The sequence below is a fragment of the Ascaphus truei genome, chromosome 1 (genome assembly GCF_040206685.1).
Source record: "Ascaphus truei isolate aAscTru1 chromosome 1, aAscTru1.hap1, whole genome shotgun sequence".
NCBI lineage: Eukaryota > Metazoa > Chordata > Amphibia > Anura > Ascaphidae > Ascaphus > Ascaphus truei.
The window spans coordinates 527,296,880-527,323,268 of NC_134483.1; the positions used below are offsets into that span (position 1 = coordinate 527,296,880).

Sequence of the window (26,389 nt, forward strand, 5' to 3'; positions counted from 1 at the left end):
CACCACTAGTTTAAGTTTTTTCAAAACTAAAGCCGTCTCACATTTTAATCTGGTTTGTAACTGTTACATATGCCTATAATATATATTATCTCAAACTGTGCATGCTATGTCTTGTATATAACGTATACCCCATTCACTTATGTAACTGTATTTGTAACCGTGTATTATTTGTCTTCTTAACTCTATGCCCAGGACATACTTCAAAACGAGAGGACAATTTCAATTTATTACTTCCTGGTAAAACATTTTATAAATAAATATATACCAACAGTAAGGATTAAACTGGCAGGCTCTTCCATAGAGTTAGTGATGACCCATATTATATGGACCTCTCTGAAATACACCAGGTTGCTGAATTAGGAACCCACTACTCTATACCGCATACTTATTCCATACCTATCTGATCAGGATTGCGCAAGAGACCTTCTGGTTGGGCCAATCCAAACACACTCAGGAGTTATTATACTAAAACTGTGAACTCCTTACTAAAAGCATGATTCCTCCAGTTTAATAGTGAGAACAATCTCGAACCCACACTACTGGCGCTTACTTACAGGGGCACGTTCCTTAACTGAAAAATCAAAGGGTGGCAGGTCACATCTTAATACTTTAATCTAAACACACAAACCTATTTAAAGGACTCGTGGTGAGGCTCCTGTCTAAACTATGAAGAGCCTGTTTCTAGAACATTGGGTGGAGCTATCTATACACCCGTCTATCTCCCTATCGTGACATACATCATCCTATATCACATGATAGGCCATTAACCCCTTAACTTAACAGTAGTTCCAAAGTGGGGGCTACATACATAAAGCAAATATAGAATATATTATAGAAGTAAATATAAAGCATCTGCTTTTTGTAATGTATAAGCATACAGTTAAATAAAATAAAAAAGGTACAGTTATGACTCATGCGGTTTGCTCTATTTTTGCAATTTTATGCAAATTACAAACTCCAAAAGACTGATTAGGCTGGAATTGTTTTTTATGGAAGCTATTGATGAAATCACACAACTGCACAATCAGATTTCTGCACATCCCAAATTGCTCATATAAAGCAAACCATCCAGGTACTAAAACTGAATTGTTAGACAAAGTATCCATAAGATGGATAATTTTCAGCAGTGTTTGTTGCTATGACACTGTTCACTATCTTTTATTGAATTGATGAAGAGGAATTATTTAAATGAGCTGGGAGATAGAGTAAAATGTTCCTATAATTTTATTTAAGCCTGGTTTTATGAGCATGAACATAGCTCCAGGCAGCTGCTGTAATATTACACTTAGGTAAGATTGCATAGCCTGTTCTGAAATAAAAAAAAGGAACCTTTAAAACATGGGTCTTATACTAGCACAGTTTCAATCCTTGTGCAAGCAGCCAGCATCCGGGGAAGCACAACCACACTAACTTCTTTCCCCAAATAGAACTTATGTTACCACTCCCCATTCTTCTTTCCTAAGATGTAAGCTCATTGGAGTAGTGACCTCTATATTTATTGCAGTGTTTTTCAACCAGGGTTCCTAAGAACCCTTGGGTCCCCCAGGCGTCCCTAAAGGGTTCCCTGCAATTTTCAGGTAATTTGAAAAACGTTCCAAATACAGAAGAATTTACAATGCATCTGATCTCAGACGCGCTATTAGAGAGGGTTGGGGTTCCTTACAATGCATCGGATCTCAGACACGCTATTAGAAAGGGTTGGGGTTCCTTACAATGCATTTGATCTCAGACGCGCTATTAGAGAGGGTTGGGAGTTCCTCAGAATTTCACATAGGGTTCCTAAACCAAAAAAAGGATGGAAACCATTGATCTAGTGTATGATTAATTTGTGGGCACTTTCATTGTGTTTTTTGTTTTTTGTCAAGGTTGGGGGTACAGGATTCGCCATGTTGAATAACGGAATACAGGAGGACCCCGGGTATACGGCGGGTTCCGTTCCATGGGATCCGGTGATTTTCAGTTCTGCGCATGTGCAAACCGGCATTTTTGCCATTCTGCGCATGCGCGACCTGGTCTGAATGCACGCAAACGCCCATTCTGCGCATGCGCGCAGGGTGCAACCTGCCCGTTATGCACATGTGCTTTTTAGTATTCAACATGGCGGCCCCCTTCTCGGTGCCGCCGTATCGGGGGATCGCCAAAAAGCGGAGCGCCGAGAAGCGGGGCCCTGCTGTACTACAATTAAAATTAAAGTATACTTGTTATGTGTAACGGTACTTTTATGTTTTAATTATAATTAGCATTAGTAAATATACATTAGAAATGTACTAATAATAAATATAGTCATACTGTAAGAAATATGTGCCAGATCAATAAAATGTGGTCGATACAAACACACACAGTAATTCAGCACTAACAATATTAACATACTTTTTAGGTTTATGCCAGGTTCAATTTGGCAGATGATTGGCACAGGTTAAAAATGTGGTCCTGTTTTAACTCCAGTCTTGAAAGCAGAAGACTGATATATAATCCCACAATATCTTAAAGTGGCAGCTGATTTGCTTTTTTTATATTTCCACTATGTATTCTTTTCTTAAATGGCCATGTGACAGTAGTGATAGTGTTGCACGGTATATTAAAGGTTAGGCTCACTTGTTACCCCTACCAGTCATGATGACGACCCGGATGGAAAGTTAACTGGCCATCTCAAAGATGCAAAATGGCTGCCAGCCCTGCTAAAATGTGTAACCCGAGGTTAGGTATCTGTGGAAGGGTTACTGTGTAATGTTTATCATGTTTATTATGCACTTGTGGTTTCTGTGTATTTTTGTTGGACTAATTGTATGCTTGGACCAGCAACAATGGTCAGGTGGCCAATATACAGTGAGTCGGAGGGCTATCCTTTGTGTGGGCCTGGTGCAGTGTCTGTGGACAATGATGAGTTGGGGAAGGGTGAGCCCTCTGGCTGGGGAGGTACATACTCCAAAAACTGAGCACTCCCCGGCAGTCAGGTGTCTACCCTTGTGGGAGGTATGGTGAAATTTGGAATCTTAGCCTGTGACCTAGCCCTTTCGGCCTGATTCCCATTAGTCGGTTCCAATTTCCCACACTCCCAAAGCCCAACCCCTGGGGACTTTCCATAAGCACTGTCATCACCCACAGCTCGATTGGTCTGTTCTGACAAAGGCCCCGGCTCCTGATTGGCTCAACAGAAGAAAGGTTATTTGCTGATTGGTCAGCACCCAGTCCTCCATGTTTTCAGATGGAGGCCGGGAAACAACAGAAGCCGATGCCATTCAGGGCTCCAGAGTTGTTCATGGTTGGTCACTGTGTATATTAACCAACTGGAAAGTGAACTGTGGAACCAGAGGTGATCATCCCGAGCTACTGGGATCAAGGAATGGATGGATCAAGGTGTCATCCCGGGTAAACTAGCTTTGGCAGCACCCTGCACCTAGCGAGCTAGGATTCCGATGTACCACATACTCTGGTGAGTTATTGCTTTGTCTTTGTACCTTGTAACTTCCTGTTGGCTCTGGCCAGAATAAACATATGTTTATTTAACTCTCTTGTTCTGCCTGATGTTTTGCGATCCCCTAAAAGTCTGGTCTAATCTCCCTTATCGTGACACTCCACAGTAAGTAATTATGTACTGTACTGCAGGTCAGTACACAGGTTACATTTCCATCTAGGGTCATAACAAACTGCCCACTAGTGGTAAACTGTTCTTCATTTAGGCACCAATCTAAGTACATAATATAATAATCGTTTTAGAGCTATTAGCGGCATGATTGTTCTGCTGTGCTTTATGTGTATGTGTTTGTAGAAAACTGGGTATTTTTAACCATTATTTCCTTTTCCTTTTTCCTGTTAACATGTCAGTAAAGGACCCCCCCCCTAAAACAAGTTTTGCAAGTTAGATCATCTTCTATAAAAAAAAACAACAAAAAAAGTCTGATCAATCTAACAAAATATCATAACAACCTACAAAACCTCTCCTGCCCATACTAAAATGTTATCCCAATGGACAATATGTATTTTACAATGTAAATCCATGTAGTAAAGGGATGTGTGTAATGTACTCTATATGGTTTAAAGCAGCAATCATTTTTTACATTTGTTTAATTGTTTTACTAACCTGAACTCGGGTGTCTCTCGCAGCTCATCCGTCGTCCTCGACATCCAGAGCTCCCCCCCGCCCCCCATCACCCCTCTCTCTTCAGTCTCTGTGCAACAAAAAGCTCTATCCCCCAGGCAAGGCTATTTTCCCAGTGTACAGTAGGAAGCTGCAATGCTATAGGGCCCCCCCTTGTTATCTCCTGTTCAGGTAAATACGAAAAGGAAAGACCTTTGTGGGGAGTGGGATTTCTGTTATAACATTTCATATACTTACGTCAAATTCGTTGAGAGCAGCAGCCAGCTCCCCAATGCCAGTGTGACTCTGCTTCTCATCGGTGGGTGAGGTGGCCTGGGCAGCATTCGAGATTCCAGCAATGGCCTCTTGTACTTGCTTGAACACATAATCCCTGTTGGCTCTGGTAGCTGCCACATCTGGATGCCGGAGGTAAGCCTGTGATGCAGTATAGAGCATTGTGGCGTTCTTCTTCAGAGCTCCTCGTGCGGCTGCCATTTCATCCCTACAATGAGGATCTTTCAACTCCTGCATTAAGAAGACAAACAGGTTAAAAAAACATGGGAAACTTTAGGCAACAATGTCTGTAACCGTGCAATTTTAGTTTCTAAAACTTTATTGAAAAGAAAGACAAACACATTATCGCTAACAACCAATAAGACAATTTCTGCAAGAGATTGATACAGATTAATAAGAGTTATGTCGTGAAAATCATGCTTTTTCTCACCAGATGAGACACATACAGTATCCTGGTTTTAATTGCAGTAAAACTGGTTAAAACAACTCAACATTTGCAAAGTTTCCTTGCACTTGGAAGAATATGACCAGATACTATATATCCTTTGTATGAGCAATGGAGATTTCTCTGAGATCTTCCTCATTCATTATGGATTTAGAACATTAACACAGTGGGCACCATTCCAAACAAGGGCCATTATTCTCCTGAAAATGGCCAGAGAGTGTTGGTTAAGATTCCCCTGTGGTTGATGCCGATTCAATTTTGTGACGGCTGCAAATGATGCACCCTTTGCTGCCCAAACTGCATAAATGTAATTCAGAAAAGCACATACTGTATTATAAGAAAATAACATGAATAAGTAATATGCGCAATTGTACCTGTTCATTTAAGCAGCAATCCCTGCTGCTCATTGCATGTCAACTCTCTTCAGTTAATCCCACGTGATGAAGTTACCAGCGTCTCTTCCCCTCCAAGGGAAAACAAAATCAACTCTCGTGGGTCCCACGAGCCAATAAGAAGCTGCAACATCATCCGTTGCGGCTTCCTATTGGATGACCATTTCAATCCCTAGGAGCAACTAGGAAAATAAGACAAGTATGCCAGTAACTTCACCGGTGAGTATCTTGGGAACAGGGAGTCCTGGAGCTAAAAAAAAATAACAACACTTTTCAGCTCCGGGAGACTCTCTAATCCCCATGCTGTAACTAAAAAGGGGGTGGGATTGCTGCTTTGAAGAAATAGATTACCAGTACAAAATCACCTACCAAATCACTACCTAAGCATGCATTTTTGCACGGCTTGGATAACCATTTAATTAACACGGCGAGATCGGTCTCTGATATTTTGAATGTTTTCACTTTCATAAAAGGCATTCTTGCACTTCAATGAACAGGTCTCACTGTCTGCACAATACATGCTCATATGAACATGTTCCTGCTACATAAATTCATATTATAATATTATAACTTATTGTGTGGAAATAACGAGGTCGTCATGTATCATTCATTACCTCACTACAAAACAGGTGCAATTCTGAGGCAACAAACGCTGAAAGACGTGCGGTTATTCATTTTTAAAAAAATCCCAATAAAATACTTTTTGTGATACATCTTTAACCCTTTACTGACCAGAACTGCAGCAGATTTCCCCCTATACGTAGATCCGTAGGTGCTTGTCTACATTATTATTTACACATAGTATGGAATGAAACCGTTTCTATTTCCATACACTGGCGACACACTTTATTCGAGCTCGGCTAGTCCCACGAATTCGGGTATACCCGGGTGTATTGAGGTTTGTGACTGTTTTCTGCCCGAGTGCATTGAGGTATTTTTCAGGCAGGGATTGAAGCATTTTATTCCCGCTGGCTGCAATACTGCACAGTATATATATATATACTGCATTACAATTCATGAATTTATGCCATCTGGTAGACACGCGAAGCATTGCAGCCTATTAAATCCTAATCATTATCATTTAACAGATCAGCCGCCCGTCAGCCAGGCATGAACCCAGGCTGGGAAGGCAAACACAATGGGGCTTGTCAGAGGTGAGGAGCGGCGCATTCCAGGTATCTGCCAGGTACATACTGGGTATTTGCTCGAATAAAGTGTGTCGGTGCAGTACATGCCCGTATCTTAATTGTGGAAATTAAAATAGTTTAATTAAGAAGCCCATTATGTAAATATTGTAAGAACCCAAGTGGATAATCTTCGGATAAAACGTATTTGCATATCCTTTGTATTTTATAACAGGAGGAGAGCCAGAGGGAAAGAAGCAAGCCTGGTTTGCGCAAACTGGGTGAAATTCTCGGATTGGGAACCAAGTCTGGACTATATCCAGGACAGTGGGAATTGGTGACAATTTTTACCATTTGACTTTTGGCGCCGGGGATTGCTTTTCGTTTTTTTTTTGTGGTGATATATAGCGAGTGCAGTGAGAGCACTAGTGTTTGGGAGTCCCCTGGGCAGCCATTCTTTACTTTAGATATCTGTCATCCTTTATAATAGGTCACGGTTACGTTTTGGGCATTAGGCACATGTTACCTTATTGGTTATATACATTTTGGTAGATTAGCGCTTGTTGTATGCTTTTTAGGTATTAGATTTGTCTTTGTAAGAACCCAAGTGGATAATCTTCGGATAAAACGTATTTGCATTAAAATAAATCAGGGCAGCGTTCGTTCGTCTGTCGTTCCCGGTGAAATAAACAACCTCTCTAATTTTAGATTATGATCCTTGTGCTCTACACAAAACATTTTTAACTTCTTTTGTGATTCTAAAGGTGCAGTGATCTGGGCTGACTATAAAGGAGGAATTCAAGTAGGCCATTATTTGTGGCTATTTTGTTTCAACATAGGATTGAACTCCATTCATTTCAGCTCTGGGGACTCCCTGCTTCTGGAAATACTTATCTCCATAGGGGGCGCCGGTATCTCTCTGCTTTTAAAATGTCACGCATCACATGGGCTGACAGGAAGCCGCACCAGATGATGTCACAGCTTCCTATTGGCCTGCAGGGCATAGGAGCTTTCAAAAGTGCCCATTACGTGATTCCTGTTAGCAGAGCGGAGCAGCTATCGGCACCCCATACAGAGGTCTGTATCTCGGGAAGCAGGGGGTCCTTGGAGCAGAAATGAATGAGGTTCAGCTCTGAAGACCCCCTGCTTCAATTCATTGTTTTGGATTGCCTCTTTAAATGCATCTTAGAAAATGCATGTTCTGGCCTCTCAAAGATTACTATAATATTTTATTAATATTGTTCTGATATGTAAAGTGGCAGAACTAATTAAGTGTGAAGTGAGTACTTAAGGGGACACATAGAAAGTAACAATTTAGAAAAGGAAAATACTTATTGAACTGTCTATAAGGAACTCGGGCATGAGAGTCCATGAAAAGCAATCTTTGCATCTATCGGGTAGATCCTCAGAAGTCCGTTAAATGTTATTGCTATGTTACCTCCATTTACTGTATGGCAAGGGTGCGCAAACGTTTGGAGCTGCGCCCCCCTGCCTGCTCCCCCCAGTGCTCGCGCCCCTTTATCATTTTTTTCCAGCGTCAAATGATGCCACGAGTCATGTAATGTGATGTTACATGGCCCGCGACGTCATTTGATGCCACGATGCCATGGTAACGCAACACACCAAGCCTCTGAATCTCGGTAAGTTGAGTTTCAGAGGTCTCACACGGTCCTCTGGCATATCATTTATATGCTTTGGATAAGAGCAAGGGGCCTCTGCAACCGCCATGCCCCCCCAGAAAAATCTTGCGCAAACTGGGGGGCACAGCCCCCAGGGGCGGCGCGAGATTATCTGCGGGGGGCGTGGGGTTTACAGAAGCCCCGCGTTTCCCGAAGGTACTTAAATTAAATGCCGGGGAAGCGGCAAAGGCCTCTTTAAACTGTACTTACCTTGTTCAGCCGGCATCTGGAGACACGTCACCATGGTAATGCAGCATCTCATGTGACGTCACATTGCTATGGCAACGTGATGACATGACGCCCAGATGCCGGGAACCCAGGTAAGGAGGAGGGAGGGGGGCGTGCGGAGAGGAGGACAGCCGGCAGGAGGGCGCAGGGGAAAAAGACTGCACTCTCCTGATTTAATGTATGGTTAGAGCAAAAAAAGCACAAAGTACAGAACTTGAGAAATGCTAAACACAAGGGCAACACTTAGTATAATAGGAGCTCTCGGTGAATAGTGAAAGGGAAACACAAAGTTCACAAACAGCTCAGAGGGAGATGCAGCCCTTTTCTGATGCCAGCAGCAGGAGATGCAGAGAGAAAGACCACGGCTTAAGCGAGAGCAGTATACTTTATATTATCTCCCTCTGAGCTATTTGTGAACTTTGTGCTACATTGCGATGGACTTTTTCCTTCATTTATTGGCCCTTTAGCTCTATTAGTAGGATCGTGTTTGCACTATATTTAGTATTGGGATTTATTTATGTACACAGGATATAGCGACGTACCATAGGTCTATTTACCTTTGGATAAGCACAAGTATAGCGCACAGCCAAGAGAGTGGGTCAAAATGTGTATCCAAAAATGATGAGCTTTTTTCGTCCATTAAAAACGGAGATCTGCCAATCCTCCTACATGTTTCGTACAATAGCACTTTATTAAGGAAACATGTAGGAGGATTGTCAGACCTTTGTTTTTAATGGACGAATAAAGTTCATTTTTGGATACAAATTTTGACCTACTCTCTTGGCTGCGCGCTATACTTCCTATTGTGCTTATATTCAGTTCATCACTAGCAGATCGCTTACACAAGGCACAGGATGACGGCATTTCTAACATGTGAGTACACTTACAATTATTCAACTCATGTGGTTTAATAGTAGTCCTGGGACTATCCCAATGAGGTATTGAGGAGTGGGCTCATACCCCCTTACTCTTTCCCTTCGGGGGTTATATTTTGTCTCTTTCAAAGACTCCATACATCTGGGAGTTATTTCAGAAGACAACTCACATCTAATTATCATTAGCCCCTTACCCTGTGCCTTTGATCATTCTCTAAATTTTAGAATACTTTACAGTGATTCGGCGCTAGAGCGCGTATACTACTAAACTTTCTATTTACCTTTGGGAATGGGCCTGAAGAAGGCGTCATTACCCCGAAACGTTGCCCCCCTATTTTACCTTCTCCCACCACACACTCCCACCTCCCTTTGTGGATGTCCCTTGTTTCCCTCTCCCTGTCCCTGTGTGTTTCCCCTTCACTATGCACAAAGTGCTCCTATTATAATATTTTCTGCACTTGTGTTTAGCATTTTTCAGGTTCTGCACTTAGTGCTTTTTTTTTGTTGCTCTAACCATACATTAAATTAATATTTTTGGGCATATCCGCTTTCACTTTTTCTTTCCATTTGTCAGTGAGTGCCGGAAATCTCCCCCCCCCCTATTTTCTCTGGATATTTATATGTATTTACTGTATTGTTACATATTTTTGAACATTGAGTTGCACGGCACCATTAATCTCTTCCACGCAGAATAAACGCTCAGCCTTTCAAAGTTGAAATGGATAGTTACTAAACAGTGGTATTTCATAATACCCCTTATGGCCGCTCCACTTGGGAAACAGTGTACCGGAGACTCTCACTTCCGCCACCAGTCTACGTTCTTTCAAAACTAAAGCTGTCTCACATTTTAATTTGGTCTGTAACTGTTATATACGCCTCTCATATATATTATCTTTAACAGTGCATGCAATGGCTTGTATATAATGTATAACCCTGCTCACTTAATGAAGCAATGTATTTGTATCCATGTATTGTCATCATAACTCTGTGCCCAGGACATAATTGAAAACGAGAGGTAACGTTCAATGTATTACTTCCTGGTAAACATTTTATAAATAGATAAATATACAGGGCATCTTATGGAATAGCACTGCTTACTATATATGGCCCATTATGACTTTACCTGTTGCCTTCTTGCAGCTACATAATTCAGCTTGACCATCTCTTTCCCAAACTCCTTAAAGCGGTGTGCCAGGTCCTGCTCATTACAAGCATTCTTCACAGCTTCCAAAGCTTCTTCCACCTAATAATGAAACAAACAAACACGTTACAATGCAACCAAATTGAAATCTCATTGAAACGCTATGATGGATGTGGTGTTCATTTATTTTGTCAGATGCATTACTTCAAAAACTAATTAAAAAAGAAGATATTATCTGGATCTTCTACAAGTTTAGAACCAATTCTTAAATTGCATTGCAAATATATTATCCCTTATGGGCCTGCAAGGGCCTGCAGCTCACTGCAGAGCAATAGTCCCAACCTACTGTAACTCCAGTTACCATGGGATTGTAGGCCAGTTTTGGAGGACTTTCGTTACCCAAAATGCACTGTCCTTAGGGTACAAAAGCAAGGTGTCGAAGAAAATGACAGTGACACAGAGTTATGCTGGATATATTGGTGAAAGGTGCTAATGCTGCTCTTCAACCTATTGAATTAACATAGGGATAGAGGAATTCCTCTTGAAGGGCAGTGGGAGCAGAGTCCTGTACAGGTAAAGATGCAATAGTTATCCTGTTTATGTTACCACCAGTGAGTCTTTGAGGTCACCGCTATGAATTGTATGCAGCTTGAAATAACTGCCCTTTGACGTAGTACTAAAGTGACACCTTGACATCAACAAATAGTGGATTCAATGCTGTTACTGTATGATGAGCTTACCATGTTTGCATGCTAAATACAATTATTTGGATATACTTATAGGTGTCGGTTTTTGGAAAACTAAATATATCATGGCCATTGGTACAGTTGGAAGCATTGCCCATGTAAACCACGTGGGGCTTATTTCTATTACTTTTATAAGAGGAAGTAAAATTAATCTTTATTTCTGCAAAAAAATACAAAATGAGATGGATTCTCTGGGTTGCATCATTTAAAAATAATAAAGATAGAGATCACTTCAGATCACATAAATGGCTGGTAACAATAGGAATTGCTGACTACCTACATGACTTAAAGCAGCAGTCCAAGCTGCCGTCCCCGTCCCCCCTTTAATATGTGCATCAATACAATCCACACAATGATCAGTAATTAGCTAAGTTGCCAATCAGTCTATTCTCCTGTGATTGATCGGTGAAGATTCGGCTGGAGAGTTCACTAAATGGCTGTCAGTGCAACAGAAGAGGTCCAAAGATGCAAAGTTCTCTGGGAAGATCATGTGACCAGGCAGTCACTAGATACAATTGGTGCACTGCTAGAGAGAGGACAGGGCTGAAAAAGGGGTGTGCCAGAGCCTATTTTAGAAGAGGAAGGGGATGTGACTTTGTAAATGGTGGTTATAGAATTTTTGTTTTTAAAGCTACAAGTATTTTCTCATAGCACAGAACTGATTTATTAAAAGAAACACATGTAGGATATTGCTTGGTCTGCAGCTTTAATACCTTAATGTGGCTTAGTACTGTTTTAGCACTTTCCAAATTCACTTTGCAAAGTGGGAATGAGCAAAATATGTGGACCAAAGCAAACTGCTAATCTGCAAGTGTAAAACAAATGCACACTTCTCAATTTTTGATGTGAAAACTCACCATATTGCCAATACAGTATATGCCAAACTTTTTTGACACATGTTCAGGAAACATGAGGGTTAGGTGCTCTATCAGCAAAATATTAATGGCTGCCATTTTAACGCATTTGATTGGCCAACCAGAAGTTTCTGAAATGTTTTAAGTTTCTGAACATCACTTTCATAGGTCAATAGCAAACTATGGTGACATGTGACCATATGCAAAAATGTCCACAGCACCTGGCTAAAGATGTAGCCACACTGCTTGGAAAGCAAAAGTTATTAATAACCACTACATCTAAATTCAAAATGCTTCCTCTACATTAATGGGAAACACTTAAACTCAGAAAGGTTTAATGTACTGTATGCTCCTTTCTGAATAACTGCAATTAACATACTTAAAGACAATAAGGTTTAAGAGCGTATGTATTGTGAACTAGGCCCCTATTTACTCAATTATATTAATTTGAGGCATATATGTAATCCACATCATTAAACCAAGATGTACCGCTCATACAGTATTTTGTATCTCATCTTCAAGAATAACCTGTATTAATTACCCAATTATCTAAACTGCTTACTGACTCGCTCAAAAACTACTAACTACAATACAGTACAACCAAAGTCATCCTCCAAAACCCTACACATGGTTCCATGTCTAATAATGCTGCTCAAGTTCCTCATTCACTTACCTTGCACCCTACTTCTAAACTCATTTATCACAGTCAATCTCAACTGGAGATTAGGAAACCCCTTACAAATTCGTGAGGTGTCACGAAGGCATGTGGGAAAAAAATCTGTAAGGCCAGATCCTAGGCAGTTTACTGGGTTGCTGAGCCCGTGTCGGGACTGTGCACTTAGTAAGGCCCCAAACTGCCCTTTAGCATGAGTGGTATAGCTGTCAATTACAGCAGTACAGTAGCTTCCCACAATGCTTTACATCCACCGCAGCAAGGCATTGTGGGGCATGACTTTTCAAGCACCTTACAGCTATACCAGACATGTTATCTGCGCACACTGAGGTGCATGACCTTGGAGCCTGCGATGGAGCTCCCCACCCCCTCATGTATACCTATCCCCATAATAATACTTATAATAAATAAACACAAACAACGGTCTGGAGGTACAAAGGCTGCGGCTTCAATTAAAATACATGCCATAGCCAGATAAGAGCTAACCCTGACAGAGCGCTCAACCAATGGGTAAAGGCCAATGGCACTCAAACCAGGGCCCGCAACACCCACCATGCCGGGGACAGGCCGTTTAGTGAGAATTACGATGGAGTAGGAAAAAATAGGCACTAATGCACCAGGAAATAAAGGAATAAATGATGTCCAAGAGAGTGTCTTGAAAAAGAGCTTGCGCTCGAAATGCATTGATGGGAGTTTTTATACCCCGTGATGTAGCTCTTTTTGGATGATCCATTAAATACTGTTATTTTTATGGGTACGCGCTCTCTTGGACATCATTTATTCATTGGTTCCCTGGTGCATTAGTGCCTATTTTTTCCTACTGTACTGTATTTGTATTGCATGCCACCAGAAAAAACGGAAGCACACCCCAAGCTATGCAAGAATGACTGAAGATCCAGGAGGATATTACAGTACCAACCCTAACGTGAGTTTATTCTTTTTCACATTGCTTGTCCTCCCTTCCGATATCATATGTTTGGACACTTAAACTGTGAGGTCTCTTACTACAGTTTGTGTGGAGACCCTGGCCAACTAGTCGGATTACAGTGGAGGAGTGATTCATACCACGTGTTAATGGGTTGGTAAATCATTTATACATCATTCATGGGTGTTACACCTAAGGAACTTTCAATTAACTATTTTTATGTTTACACAAATGATTGGCCTTTGTTTTGGAGCATCACACATTCTTTCCTGCTGTTTAATGAGAATCGGCACCAGGACGCTTAAATGAACACTGCCCACTTGCCACTCACAGCCACCGCAAAGCTTTACCGAACCATAGAGCTCCATCTGGCACCAAAGGCAACAACACACCTCAAAATGCCCACTTCAAAAGAATAAACAGTCATTAAAGTATTTTCTTTATGTCTCTGTCTCCTTTCTCTTTATTTTAAATTCAACAAGTATAAGCATCAAACAGTGTTACAGCATAACAGTATGACCTCATAACAACATAACAAAGGGACGGCAGGGCAGGAACTTTCCTGGCAGGGTGCAGACCGTCTTCCTGCCCCTACACAGGATTTATATAGCCTCCCCAGCACCGTCTTACTTCCCCCTCATGTAACAGTCCAACACACTGAGGGGAGAAACATGGCCCCATAGAAGGGGGGTGGAAGGGGGAGCCTAGTCACGGTCGTCATGCCGCCCTATCGCGTAGGGGCTCAAGACTACTGTTTGGTGGTCTTATTAAGTGTGTGTTCCCCCCACGATCTTAGGACCGTTTTGTTAGCATTGGCCTGATAAGTAGGCAATAAGATAAATTAAATAGGGGCTCATGGAACAAATATTTTCATGGGGGGGGGGGGTGCACACTGTAATGAAGGTTGGGAACCATTGAACATCAGATTCCATACAAATCCCCAAACTGTTCACTTTCACAACTTACAAAGTATCCTGTTTGATCCACTATCTTTAAACGGGCTGTGATAAATGGGTCAATTGTAGAAAAAAAGGACATTGTAAAATTAAAGTAGAAATAAATGCAGTGCTGGAAAAAAAGGTACACAAAATTCGAACACAACATAACATTGTCTATAATAGCATTTGTCTAAGTTGGGCATGTGTTTTTGTACGTTAGTTTAAGTCTTTAATTACCACAGTGGCCTTCCATGCAGAGCTGTCTAGAGGTAATATGGCAGACTTTTAATTAGGCTGCGTGGATTTCAGGTGATGGTGAAGAATGCCACTTAAAAGAAATGTAACAACTGCTGTCAGTGGGGCTTATCCTGTCAAGTGCCAAGCTGGAGATTGCACCTCGATCGACTGAAAACTCCTATTCAAGTGAATTAAGTTTTTGGCCGATCACAGTGTGCGATCAGTCTCTTTAGGCCTTACAGAATCATACACCTTCGGTAGCCGTTATTAACTTGACAGATTCGTTCAAGTGGTATTTCTCAAACAGCCTAATTAAAAGGCAACCTACTGTCATTTCTGTTATTAAGCAACGAAACTAATAGGTTCCACATTATTAATGTAAAACTGTAACTGTCATTAAGGGGATTGCAGAACAATATAATAAGGCAACGGTTCTTTCTTTTCTTATAGTTTGTATAACATACTTTGGTTTTACAGACTGTACTATATGTACCTGTCAAAGCTAAACAATGGACTACTTAGGTATTCAAGCTGCACTGCACCCTGACTTCCAAAAATGTCAGCATTGCTACAAAATGCACACATTCAGCCCCGTAACGCTGGGGGGTATGATTTGAAGGGTTCCCTCACATCTTAATCCTTTTCATTACCTCACTGACAGTGAAAGGGTGACTTTGTATTGTGATTCTATGTTTTAAAAAAAAAATGAAATAAGTCACTAAACCAATGTGCCATCCCGGATGGAAGCTTGAACCAACTAAGTGATACCTTCCGCCTGCAGCTCCTTAGCGGGTACATTACATGTTTTTCATCCCCGTAAGACAAGCTGTACAGACGTAGACAATGTCATCGCATCCATTATTGGGGCCTATGCAGAGAGCAGCGAATTTTAAAATTGGCGAATTTATTAAAAAGTACCTTTTTTGGAGAGTTTTAATCTCCATATGCAGAAAAGTGCGAATTCTGCTATGTTTAACATGGATGCGTGTGGCGAGTTTAAATTGGCGAGATGCGCGCTTCAGAAATGTGTTAAAACAAATTCGCGCCTTTTTTTTTCCCTTTGCAATGGCCGCGAGCGGCAGTTTTTTTTGGCGAGGCAAAACGGAGACAATCGCGCCATTTTATTGGCGCGAACAGCCGCTAGATGCCGTTCGCGCCTCTCTGCATACGGATATTTTTTAAACTGGCGAGATTGCGGTTCTCGCCAGCCGCGAGGCGAGTTTTACAAATAGAAAAGAAAAATTGGCGCGTTTTTCGGAAATCTCCATTTTCTGCTGTTTTCTGCGCGATTATCTAAAAAAAATGGCGAATTTCGAAAATTCGCTGCTCTCTGCATAGGCCCCATAGTGTGTTGAGGTACTAGATCGAAATTGTGCAATTTTGCTCCATTTTGTTGAATTGCAAATCGCACAATTGCATGTAAAATCTCTTGCGCCAGTAAATACGCTCTATCGTGCATTAATGGGAGCAATAATGTTGGCTAGATCTGTGCCTATTACCTGGCCATAGGAATATCTTCAAAGTACCTTCCTTAAGAAACAGTTGCTTAAAGAAGCATATGAATAGCACTGTGGATATTCTGAACACATGATACATAAAGCTTGGCCCCCTGCAGACGCACTTACCAGAACTCCCTCCTACTGTCTCTGCACATTCTCCCTACCTACCAATTAGTCTGTAAGCTCCTCGGAGCCGGGACTCCTCTTCCTTAATGTTACTTATACAGTATGTCTGAAGCACTTATTCCCATGATCTGTTATTTATATTATCTGTTATTTATTTGATTACCACGTGTATTACTACTGTGAAGCGCAATGTACATTAATGGCGCTCTATAAATAAAGACATACAGTACAATACATACAATACAATCCAGCACAAGTACTGTAGTAGAACTATTTGTTTTGTGCAAAATGTTGGCTTGTCAACTATTTTATAACTATCTTTTCAAACTTTGTATATGTAACTGTAGCCCTGCTTCCTCCCCTCTCTGGAAGATGTACTGTTGGCTACTACTGTCTGTAGTGCGTGCATACCTGTGAGGGTCCATGAGAGCTGAGTGTACCACGATGGTGTCGGGAACAGGACAGGCTTTTGGTGAATTCTACTTGCTACTCAGGGTGTCAGCGCCTCCAGCTCTGGTGGGCTCCTGGGTTCCCACAGACAGTCCCCACCAGAACAGACTTCTTTCACACCCTTACCCAATAAACTGTAGACTCAGGCCGGGGTATACAAAAAGGGATGCTTTATTGAGACATCCACTGTGGATGGTATTACAGAGGATGCAGAGTAGATTGATCTGGGTCCCCAGACTTCTGGATGGTGCTTGGATCTCTGTCAGCATTAAGGCCTCTGATCTCTCTCTCAGTCAACCCATGAGGGATGACTGCCTGACATGTCTCACTCCCAGCCGGGAGGAGCAGCACACACCTCCTCTCTATAGGAGGGGTGAAAGAGAGGATGGGAGCTCAACTTCTTGCTTCCTCACCAAAGGAGGGTGGGAGCTCAACTTCTTGCTTCCTCACCCAAGGAGGGTGGGAGCTGAACTGCTATAATTTAGCACTTGTTCTCTGATCCACTAGAAGGGGAGGACACAATGTCTGCACCATGATTGGTTATACGCAGACCCTTGTGTCACCACCTTGGACTGTCAGTCAGAGAGTCAACATGAGGAGGGGGGGGGGGGGTCAATGCCCCTAGGATAACCTGTAGCTACAAAGGACTTACGCGTGACAGGAGGCAGAGAGGCAGTCTGGACCAGCCATGGCTACACTACTTAAAAAACTATTGTACACTAATTTTAATTCTACGGAATAACAATACTAGAAACTTATTTTCATTGTAGACTGAAGTATATATGTATGTATGTATGTATGTATGTCTTTATTTATATAGCGCCATTAATGTACATAGCGTTTCACAGTAGTAATTAATACAAGTGACAATCATATAAATAACAAATAATACAAATAACAGATCATGGGAATAAGCGCTTCAGACACAAAAGTAACATTTCATAAGAGGAGTCCCTGCTCCGAACAGCTTACAATCTAAGTAGCCTTAAAGTAGCACATATATCTTATGTGCGTAGCCCCAGATCTGATATTTAGGGGCCTATGCTATAAGCGTTCATAAGCTACTTATCGAGGACTTATCAGCCAAAATGCTTACTGCGATTCTGTAAGCCTCGATATGTTGGCGATAAAGGCATGAATCACCACATTTTTCAGCCGTCAAAAAAAGATTGCCGATTGATCAGCGATAAGCCACTTATCAGCAGGTTCTGAAACTCGTGCAATTCTAGTAGCCACAATTAGGTTATCAAGGCTAATCGTGGCTCTAGAATGGCAAGTTTCTCCCAAAATCCTCACGCCAGAAAAATTTGGCGTGAGGCTGGTGAGAAGTTGCTGAGAGTCGGAGAGACGGACTTAGAAAACTAAATGCTTTTTTTCTGCATCGGATAGATGCTGGGATTCTCCAGAGCTGATACACATTAATATCAGCACCGGAGACCCCAGGCATGAATCCCATGCAATAAAAATGCATTTACAGGCAACTTCATTACCTTAGCGGCTAACCGCTAAGGCAATGAAGGGGTTAACCCCTCCCGCTAACCACCAATGGCCAAATACTCCCATCAACCACACCCGATACCCACAATAAACACTAATACCTACCTCCTCTACCCTCACATGATTGATACCTGAGGCTGCGGGTGTCCAGGGATCCTCAGGTGATCCCCGTGGGTGTCTGGGGGTCCTCGAGTGGTCCCGAATGGTGTCCAGGAGTCCTAATGGGGTCCCCGTCGGTGTCTGTGGGCCCTCAGGAGATCCCCACGGGTGTCTGGCGGTCCTCAGGTGGTCCCCGCGGGTGTCTGGGGGCCCTCGGGTGGTCCCTGCAGATCCCCGCTAGCCTGCAGTACCAATCCTGTGGCAAACACAAAATGTGTAATACATTGAAATAAATACACCCCCCTCCCCGCCCCCAAAACATACAGTACAGTACTGGGCAAAATAACTATTATCCAGATATGGATAATAGCTAATTTGCCCATTATAAAATAAAACATTAGCCAGCATAAATAAAGTAAATAAACCTTTCTACTTACCCCTGCCATCATGAATGGCGTCCACATCAGCATACTCCAGGTCCATGTCCTCTGTTGCCAAAAAGAATATAAGAAAAATACAATCTAATGGCCATAACCCCTTAATCACCTTAGCGTTTAATAACTGCTACAGTAATTAAGGGGTTAACCCATCCTCCCCCGCTACCCATGCGGGAGGCCTCACCACCCACCAGGGACACTATACCCACCCTTTACCATTGATTGGCATAGTGGTACATCATACCCATATAATATGGGCATGATAAGCCACTATAGCAGTCAATGGTCACCCTAATAAAAAAGCATGAAGGCAAAAAATACACAATAATAAAACCTATACACAAGTACCTAAGCACCCCAATTCAAGAAATAAAAGCACTAGCCAACCAATTAAATAAGTAAATAAAAGCACTAGGCAACCAATCAATTTAATAAATAAAAGCACTAACCAACAAAACAATTAATTAATTTTAAACACTAGCCAACAAAACAATAAATTAATTGAAACCAGTAGCCAAGAAAACAAATAATTAATTTAAAACGCTAACAAATCTTAAAATGTACTATAAACAAGCCATCAAAATTCCAAACAATTGAATCTAAACAATAAAAAAATATAGAAAAAATTACAAACGATTCAAAACAAGCATTTTCAAAAAAAATGCATTGGCTGTCACTGTATTTATCTGTACCCTAAAGGGGCACAGATTAATACAATATCTGTCAATGGGCAATCACAAACATAAAAATAAATAAATACAATAAAAAACCTGAACTAAAAGACATTACACACATTCACATACCACAGGATTGGTACACAGGCCAGCCGGGACCACACGAGTGCTCCCAGACACCTGCGGGGACCACCTGAGGACTCCCAGACACCCATTGGGACCACCCAAGGGCCCCCAGACACCTGTAGGGAATACCTGAGAACCCCCGGACACCCGCGGCCTCTGGTATCAATCATGTGGAGTAGAAGAGGTGGGGAATAGTGTTGTGTTTGTAATGTTTAATGTTTATTGTGGGTAGCAACTGTTTTAGTATAAAATTAAATACTAGTGTAGATGAACAGGGGGTCTCTGGAGCAGAACCGCATTTATTTGAGGTCCAGGGACCCCCTGCTTCTCGAGATACAGGCCCCGTTATGGGGTGCCGTTATGGGGTGCCGGTATATCCTATGCATTTAAATGCCCCACGTCACGTGACCATAGGAGTTTCCGGCACCCCATAACGGGCCTTTATCTCAAGAAGTAGAGTGTACCCGGACCTGAAATCAATGTGGTTCTGCTCCGGAGACCCCCTGCTCATCTACACTAGTATTTAATTTTATACTAAAACAGCTGCTACCTACAATTCATAGCATTACATTTTATATTTTAAAAAAATGATCGCTGTCGAATTATGCGCAAGGAGAGGCGGCTCTCTCAGCAGCTGAAGAAATCTCCGGATTTGGCCTTTTGAGAGAGGCGATCATCACGTCGCCGGCTACTCGGCCGTTTTTGGTATTTTGCTACCACAGGTAACCAAGGCTTTCTAAATAACGTGCGAGCAACGCTCAAAAAACAGGCGAATTAAAAGCCTTGCGATTCAGTTAAAGCATAGGCCCCTTAGTCTGTATGACTTTTGGCAGAACGATAACTTTACCACTTTGGCCCTTAAGATAAAAGGTTTTATGTATAAAGCTGTCATGTTAGAACTTAAGGCACTATTGCTTTAATTCAAGCTGAAACCTTCCAAAGAAAGAGGGAGACTGCATCACAGCATAATGAAAAGGGGCATCAGAGTGAACTTGTTGCATCGTATTGAGTGAATGTATGACGTTGCTTTGTGTCGCTATTGTACAGTATACAAGCAAGATGGAAGCGGTTATAGGGACGTTTATGGAGAAGTTACTTGACATTATATTATGGTCAGATGTACTACTGTGAAATGCTATGTACATTAATGGCGCTATATGAATAAAGACAGACATACATAGATGTACAGATATACTGTAGCAAGCTATATTTTAACTATTGATAAAGCAGAATATCCTATCATATCATAACCCACCAGAGGGTGCTACAACCCTGGCTACATCTGTATAAAATGTAATAAATACAGCAACACTTGATATTTTTTTTCCACCAGTACAAATTGGCTTTACAAAAAAATTCTCAAGGTGAAAATATCAACAGTTTGATACACCCCCCCACCCCCCCACACCCCCCCTCCCCCCCACATTGTAAGCTTATTTTCAGTGTATTATTCCTTTACAGAGTCTGGATTATACACATCAGGATATACACTGGCAGTGATCCATAAAATAACACGATTTCTAATGAGGAACATAAAGAATATTTGACCGTGGAAAAATCAGCTTTTTGTAAAGTCGTTATATTTACAAGCAATTAAAGTAACTTTGAGTATCATTATTCTACCTCATTAAAATCAAAAGCATATAATTGTTTCCCTTTCTCACATGGAAATCATTTACTTGAAGTTACTAAAAGCAGTTAAATGTGTGACATTTATAGAACTGTGTATTTTTTTTTTTCTTACTCCAGAGAAGATTTAAATATTGCATTACTGTAAAAATCAGTCTTCCCAATAACCCGGCTTCTGGATAAAATTATTTTATTTCCTGGTGTGCTGCCTGTGTACTGTGCACTAAATTACTATTGTCAACTTTCTTGGCAATGAACAGAGCCGACAGTGGCTTAATACGCGTATGCACCAAGAATCTGAACTTCTCCAATTATGTTGCCACTATCGACTGGCTTTGCAGCAATCAAACTTTCTTGAAGCTGACAAGAAGCGGCCCATAGGTTATTTTGGATGAAGGCTCTAATTTTAAATAATAAAACACCTGTGATATCAAAGTGTCTCCAGTTTTTAAAAGGGCCGCTATCATACGACAGAAGACTCTGATTCTAATTTGTACGATTTCTACAGGATGGTGTAACTGAAGGGATTGCTGCTTTAAGGTAAATGTTTTGGAGCTGTATGCTTTATGTTTAACAATGCTTCTGAATGGGACCCCAGCAGCTTTAATGGTCCCAGGCCAGCCACCTGTATGGAAGAGCTGCCAGAAGGACAGATGCAGTCTCTCTCAGTGTCTCCCCGAGCAACTCAGAAGCAGTCAGTCTTGCCTGTCTTGCCCCTTGTTGATGTAGATGCCAGAATATGTGTATCTATGTCACGAGGGGGATTACAATAGGACCATAGTTGGTTATCAAATGGGTTGAACAGGATGATGACTTAGATGACCAACTATGGTCCTATTGTATCCCCCCCTCATGCCGTAGATATACATATTTTGGCATCTACATCATCAAGGGGAAAGACAGACCGGACTGATACAAAAAAGAATACTGTACATGTATTACAATAAATTACTTATCTCCCTTCATTACGTTAGTGGCCAACCACCAAGGAAATGAAGGGGTTAACACCCCCACCGCTGTGCCTGCATCTGTGGCTCCAGTAATTTATGGGAGATATCAGTGTTTATGATATAAGTATTAGGTTACATTCTCTGGTCGTATCTTCCTCTCTAACATTTCCAAGATCAGCCTCTTTCCTGTCACTCTACTGCTGAAATTCTAACGCATGACCTCATCCTCTCCCGTCGGAATTATTGTAACATATTGCTAACAGGTCTTCTTGTCTTGCAATTTTCTCACTTGAAATCTATCCAACATTCTGCAGTTACTGATGTACCGAGCGTTATCACTCTTGTTAATGCGATGCATTACCACTATGCATTCATTAGGCGGAATGTCAAGCTAGGGCTATTGCAAACAATTCATCAACATTCGTTGTCAGACGTTATACCATTCACAGAAAGGGAGGATAAAGCAAAACAACGGCGGTTTTAGGAGCGTCCAACCACATGTTTTACTGTCCAATCCGCCTACAAAGATTAGTCCGTAAATCGAATTTTGTTCAGAGAATTACAGAGTAATTACAGTACAGAGAATTTGCGGCTCGAATTTTGACACATTCCCCCATCTCTAGTTCCGACATCAAAACGTTACCTTAAAAAACCCACTATTATTCTATCGCCATACACAACTACAATAAATATAGTATGTACAATTTTGTGCACAATATAACTCATGTATTATAGTGGCTGAGTAATTAAAAGTCCAACACCATTGTGAAACTGAAGTTTCCTTGGTTTGAGAGTAAACAGTCATAAATCTTACAGAAATGTATATTACATCTGTCAACTTTATAATAAACTTGTGTTCCCTGGGACTCCGTGCATGCACTGAAGCAAGAACAAATAATGGGGTGGTAAAAGGTCTTGATTATCCCTTATGGAAACAATGGGTTTTCTTTACTCAACAATATAAAATGATTTGTTGTGGGAAACATATGTAGTGTTTTTTACACACCAAAATAGTGCAACAACGAAATATTATAAATGCAACAAAACTAAGACAGGTGAAAGCTATGAACACAGCTGATCCATCAACAACTAAAATGAAAATTAAACAAAGTAGAAAGTTCCAGCTCACCAATGAATAAAGCGGGTTTATTGCTCTGTTTTGTTATGCCCGGGTCTAATCAGCACTCATTGCAGTCCATCTCTTCTGTGCTTGGGCTGTGCTTCCAAGAGCCCAGCACCACACCTGTTAATCCGCTCACTCTCATATCTGCCTCCCTCCCACTTGAAGATACAGTATGTCTTCACAGGCCATACCACAGCCATCACAGGACAGGAACTGGCATTAGTGTTTCTCTTGTCAACTCTGTGCTGTATTTTAAGGGCGAAGGGCTGCAGTGCCAGGTACCACCTGGTTTCTCGGGCGTTATTATTTTATTTATTTATAAAATGTTTTACCAGGAAGTAATAAATTGAGAGTTACCTCTTGTTTTCAAGTATGTCTTGGGCACAGAGTTATGATGACAAATACATGTTTACGTTATATGAGCAGAGTTTATACATTATATTTACAGACATTTCATCAACAGTTAAAGATAATATATGTGATGGGCATATGTAACAGTTACAGACCAGTTTAAAATGTAAGACGTCTGAAGTCTTGAAAGAACCTAGACTGGGGGTGGCTTTGAGAGTCTCTGGTAGATTGTTCCAGTTGGGAGGTGCACAGTAAAGTCTTAACCAGTTTATAACCACTTTACAACCACTTTACAACCACTTTACAACATGGTCTGTCATAAGATAATAAATGGGGCCAACTTCATAGCCAGGTACTCTCTCAGTGGCGGAATAGCAGGTTTTCTCTGGATACATTTTTCAGCTGATATACAGTATATGTCCTGGATCAGGAATATCCATTTCTGCCCCCTCTGTTCACCCCCCCCCCTTTCGTGCAGCTTCTGCTTGTCAGTTCCTTATTTTCAGCTGCACGTAGTTTGCTCTACACACACACACTGTGCCTGTGTAATATATTACAATGTTGCTATCCCTGCCTCTGTGCATGTAGTCTGTGGGTTGCTACAGCAACCTCTGAGATCTTTTCTCAGAATGGGCTATTCTGCCCTCCCCCCTGTCTTGCTGACAGTTAGTCTGTCCCTAGACTATTCCTGTAACCCAGATTCCCCCACACTTCCTTTTCATTCCTGACTCTGGCTGAGTGAGTACCTTTCATGGTACACTCCTCTGGCAAGGCCATCTCCTTTTACCTGCCCCTAATTACTGTATAAAGCAACACTACACACCATCCACAAGTGCCTGTATATGAATCATCCTTTTCCAATAAAGTGAAGAAAATATAGCAGGACTTCGTGTGCTTTGGAAAGGGGGCTGAGTTAAGCTATCTGGGTCTATTCATACCCTATACATGACCCTGGGTCCAGAATAGTATAGGACTGAGTGTTTATCCTAATCTATCTCCTAGCACAAAAATGCACTCAGCCCCACGTCTAATGCATCAACCTGTACTCTGAATTCCATAGTGAAATAGGGACTCCTAAACACAGGCCCATTATAAAGTAAGTCCTTTCATCTCAGAAAGAACACCTGACAGGCCCCTGTCCTTTGAATGGCATTTAGTGCTGAAGCCTTAGTAAGATCTGTTAGAAGAGCAGCAATTGCAGCAAAATCTGTCGTAAACCAGCTGCAGTAACCAGCCATCCCCCCAAAAAAATCTCACCTGCTTCTTTTTCTGTGGAACCGCACATTCTCTTACAGCTTCTATTTCTGTTACCTAGGTACCGTACCTCTCGACCACCAAGGAGGGACGCTGAGGGGTTTGCTGTCGAACCTGTATTTCTCAGGATCTCAAGATTGCTGCCGGTTGAACTACTGTAGATGATCTTCCCAATCATTACTATAATATGTCATCTAGGTAAGTGGCAGCATAATCTGTGTGTCACTGTAACATTTTGCCATTTAGTCTTTGGAATGTTGATGGAGCACTGTGTAGAGGAAATTGCATCCTAGTGAACTTAAGTAGCCCTTAAGGTGTAGCAAATGCGTTTTTTCTCTCAAGTCTTGCAATGCTACAATTTGTCAGTATCCTTTTGAGATAAATATACCTCTACCCAAGCATGCTACCAGCTGTGAATATGATTCACTGGGTAGGCATCAAAATTAGACACAGCATTAAGATGGTAGAAATAGTTACAGACTTTTGTTGTGCCATCCTTTTTGGGACAAGTTTTATTGGGCTACACTATTCACTGCTGGATTCCTTCCCCACTCCCAGTTTAATCATATATTTTATCCCATGCTGTACAATGGCTTTTAGGGGTTCAGGAATTCTCCTAGGATTTAGTCCGACCTTTACACCAGGATCTGTTACAATGTTATGTTCAATCACTGTGTCTTTCCAGGAATCTCTGTAAAAATGTCCCAAAATGATGCAATGAGCTCCTCCAGTTGGTGTTAAATAGTTTAGCCAGGCCTGGTTTCACTGGCTACCAGTCTGCCCTTCTCCTGGCAGTAAGTCCTAGTAAGAGCAGGCCCGCCAGGATTAATCATGGGTTTTCCCCACACCCTGCAGCTTCAGTGAGTCACAGGGGAGGCGGTGCAACTAGGCCTACGTGTCCAATCAGGGACTCAGGACTGGTTCCTGCTTTTCCTGTACATAAGGAGCTGCACTTCCTGATTTTGTCAGTTGCCTCTACCTTTGAGAGAGGCCAGTCTACCCAAACCAGTTGTGCAGGGCTCTGCCATTCTGTGGGCCCTCCCTTAGGGAAGCGGCGGGGGAATATTCCTCTTATTCCACTAGGGAGTAAGAGAAGAGCCAGGACAGCTGTGGTGGCCCTATACCTGCAGTGATTGTCCAGGGTATTCTGGAAGCTAGAGAATCACGTGGTAATCACTTAGCTCAGATAGTGCCAACTCGCCCTCTTTCCTAAGCACGACAAGATCTGTTTCTTTTCTTGGTTTTATTGAGGGAAAACAGGATAAGGTACAGTCTCTTGTGTAGAGGTGTAGGTGTCTCTGTGTGTGCCCAGTATTCAAGGGAGGTGAAAAGATACTTCTACATCACCATTACAGGGATTACAGTAGGGTGCTTCCAAGTCCAGGGAAAATGGTGGAAAGGAAGAAGCAGTATGTGCTGGGTGGTGAGATAGTCTGGGGACAGACCTTCCGTCTGAGACTGCAATCTATCAGGGAAAGTGAAAAGAGAACTCTCCTGCAGGGATTGCTCCCCTCATCCTGGGGCTTGCAAGAGATGGAGGCGCTG

The 26,389-nt window shown here is 41.8% G+C and overlaps 1 protein-coding gene across 5 annotated transcripts in view; it reads right to left on the reverse strand.

Annotated features, from left to right (window-relative positions):
- The window catches only part of CTNNA2 (catenin alpha 2), a 1,818,882-nt gene that overhangs the window by 1,347,918 nt on the left and 444,575 nt on the right, over window positions 1-26,389 (reverse strand). For all 5 annotated transcript variants that reach the window (XM_075572319.1, XM_075572294.1, XM_075572328.1 and 2 more), the window contains exons 5-6: window positions 10,239-10,358; window positions 4,337-4,603 (exon numbers count right to left, since the gene is read on the reverse strand). In XM_075572319.1, the coding sequence (XP_075428434.1) occupies window positions 4,337-4,603; window positions 10,239-10,358 (387 nt within the window). The remainder of the gene's footprint in view (window positions 1-4,336; window positions 4,604-10,238; window positions 10,359-26,389) is intronic.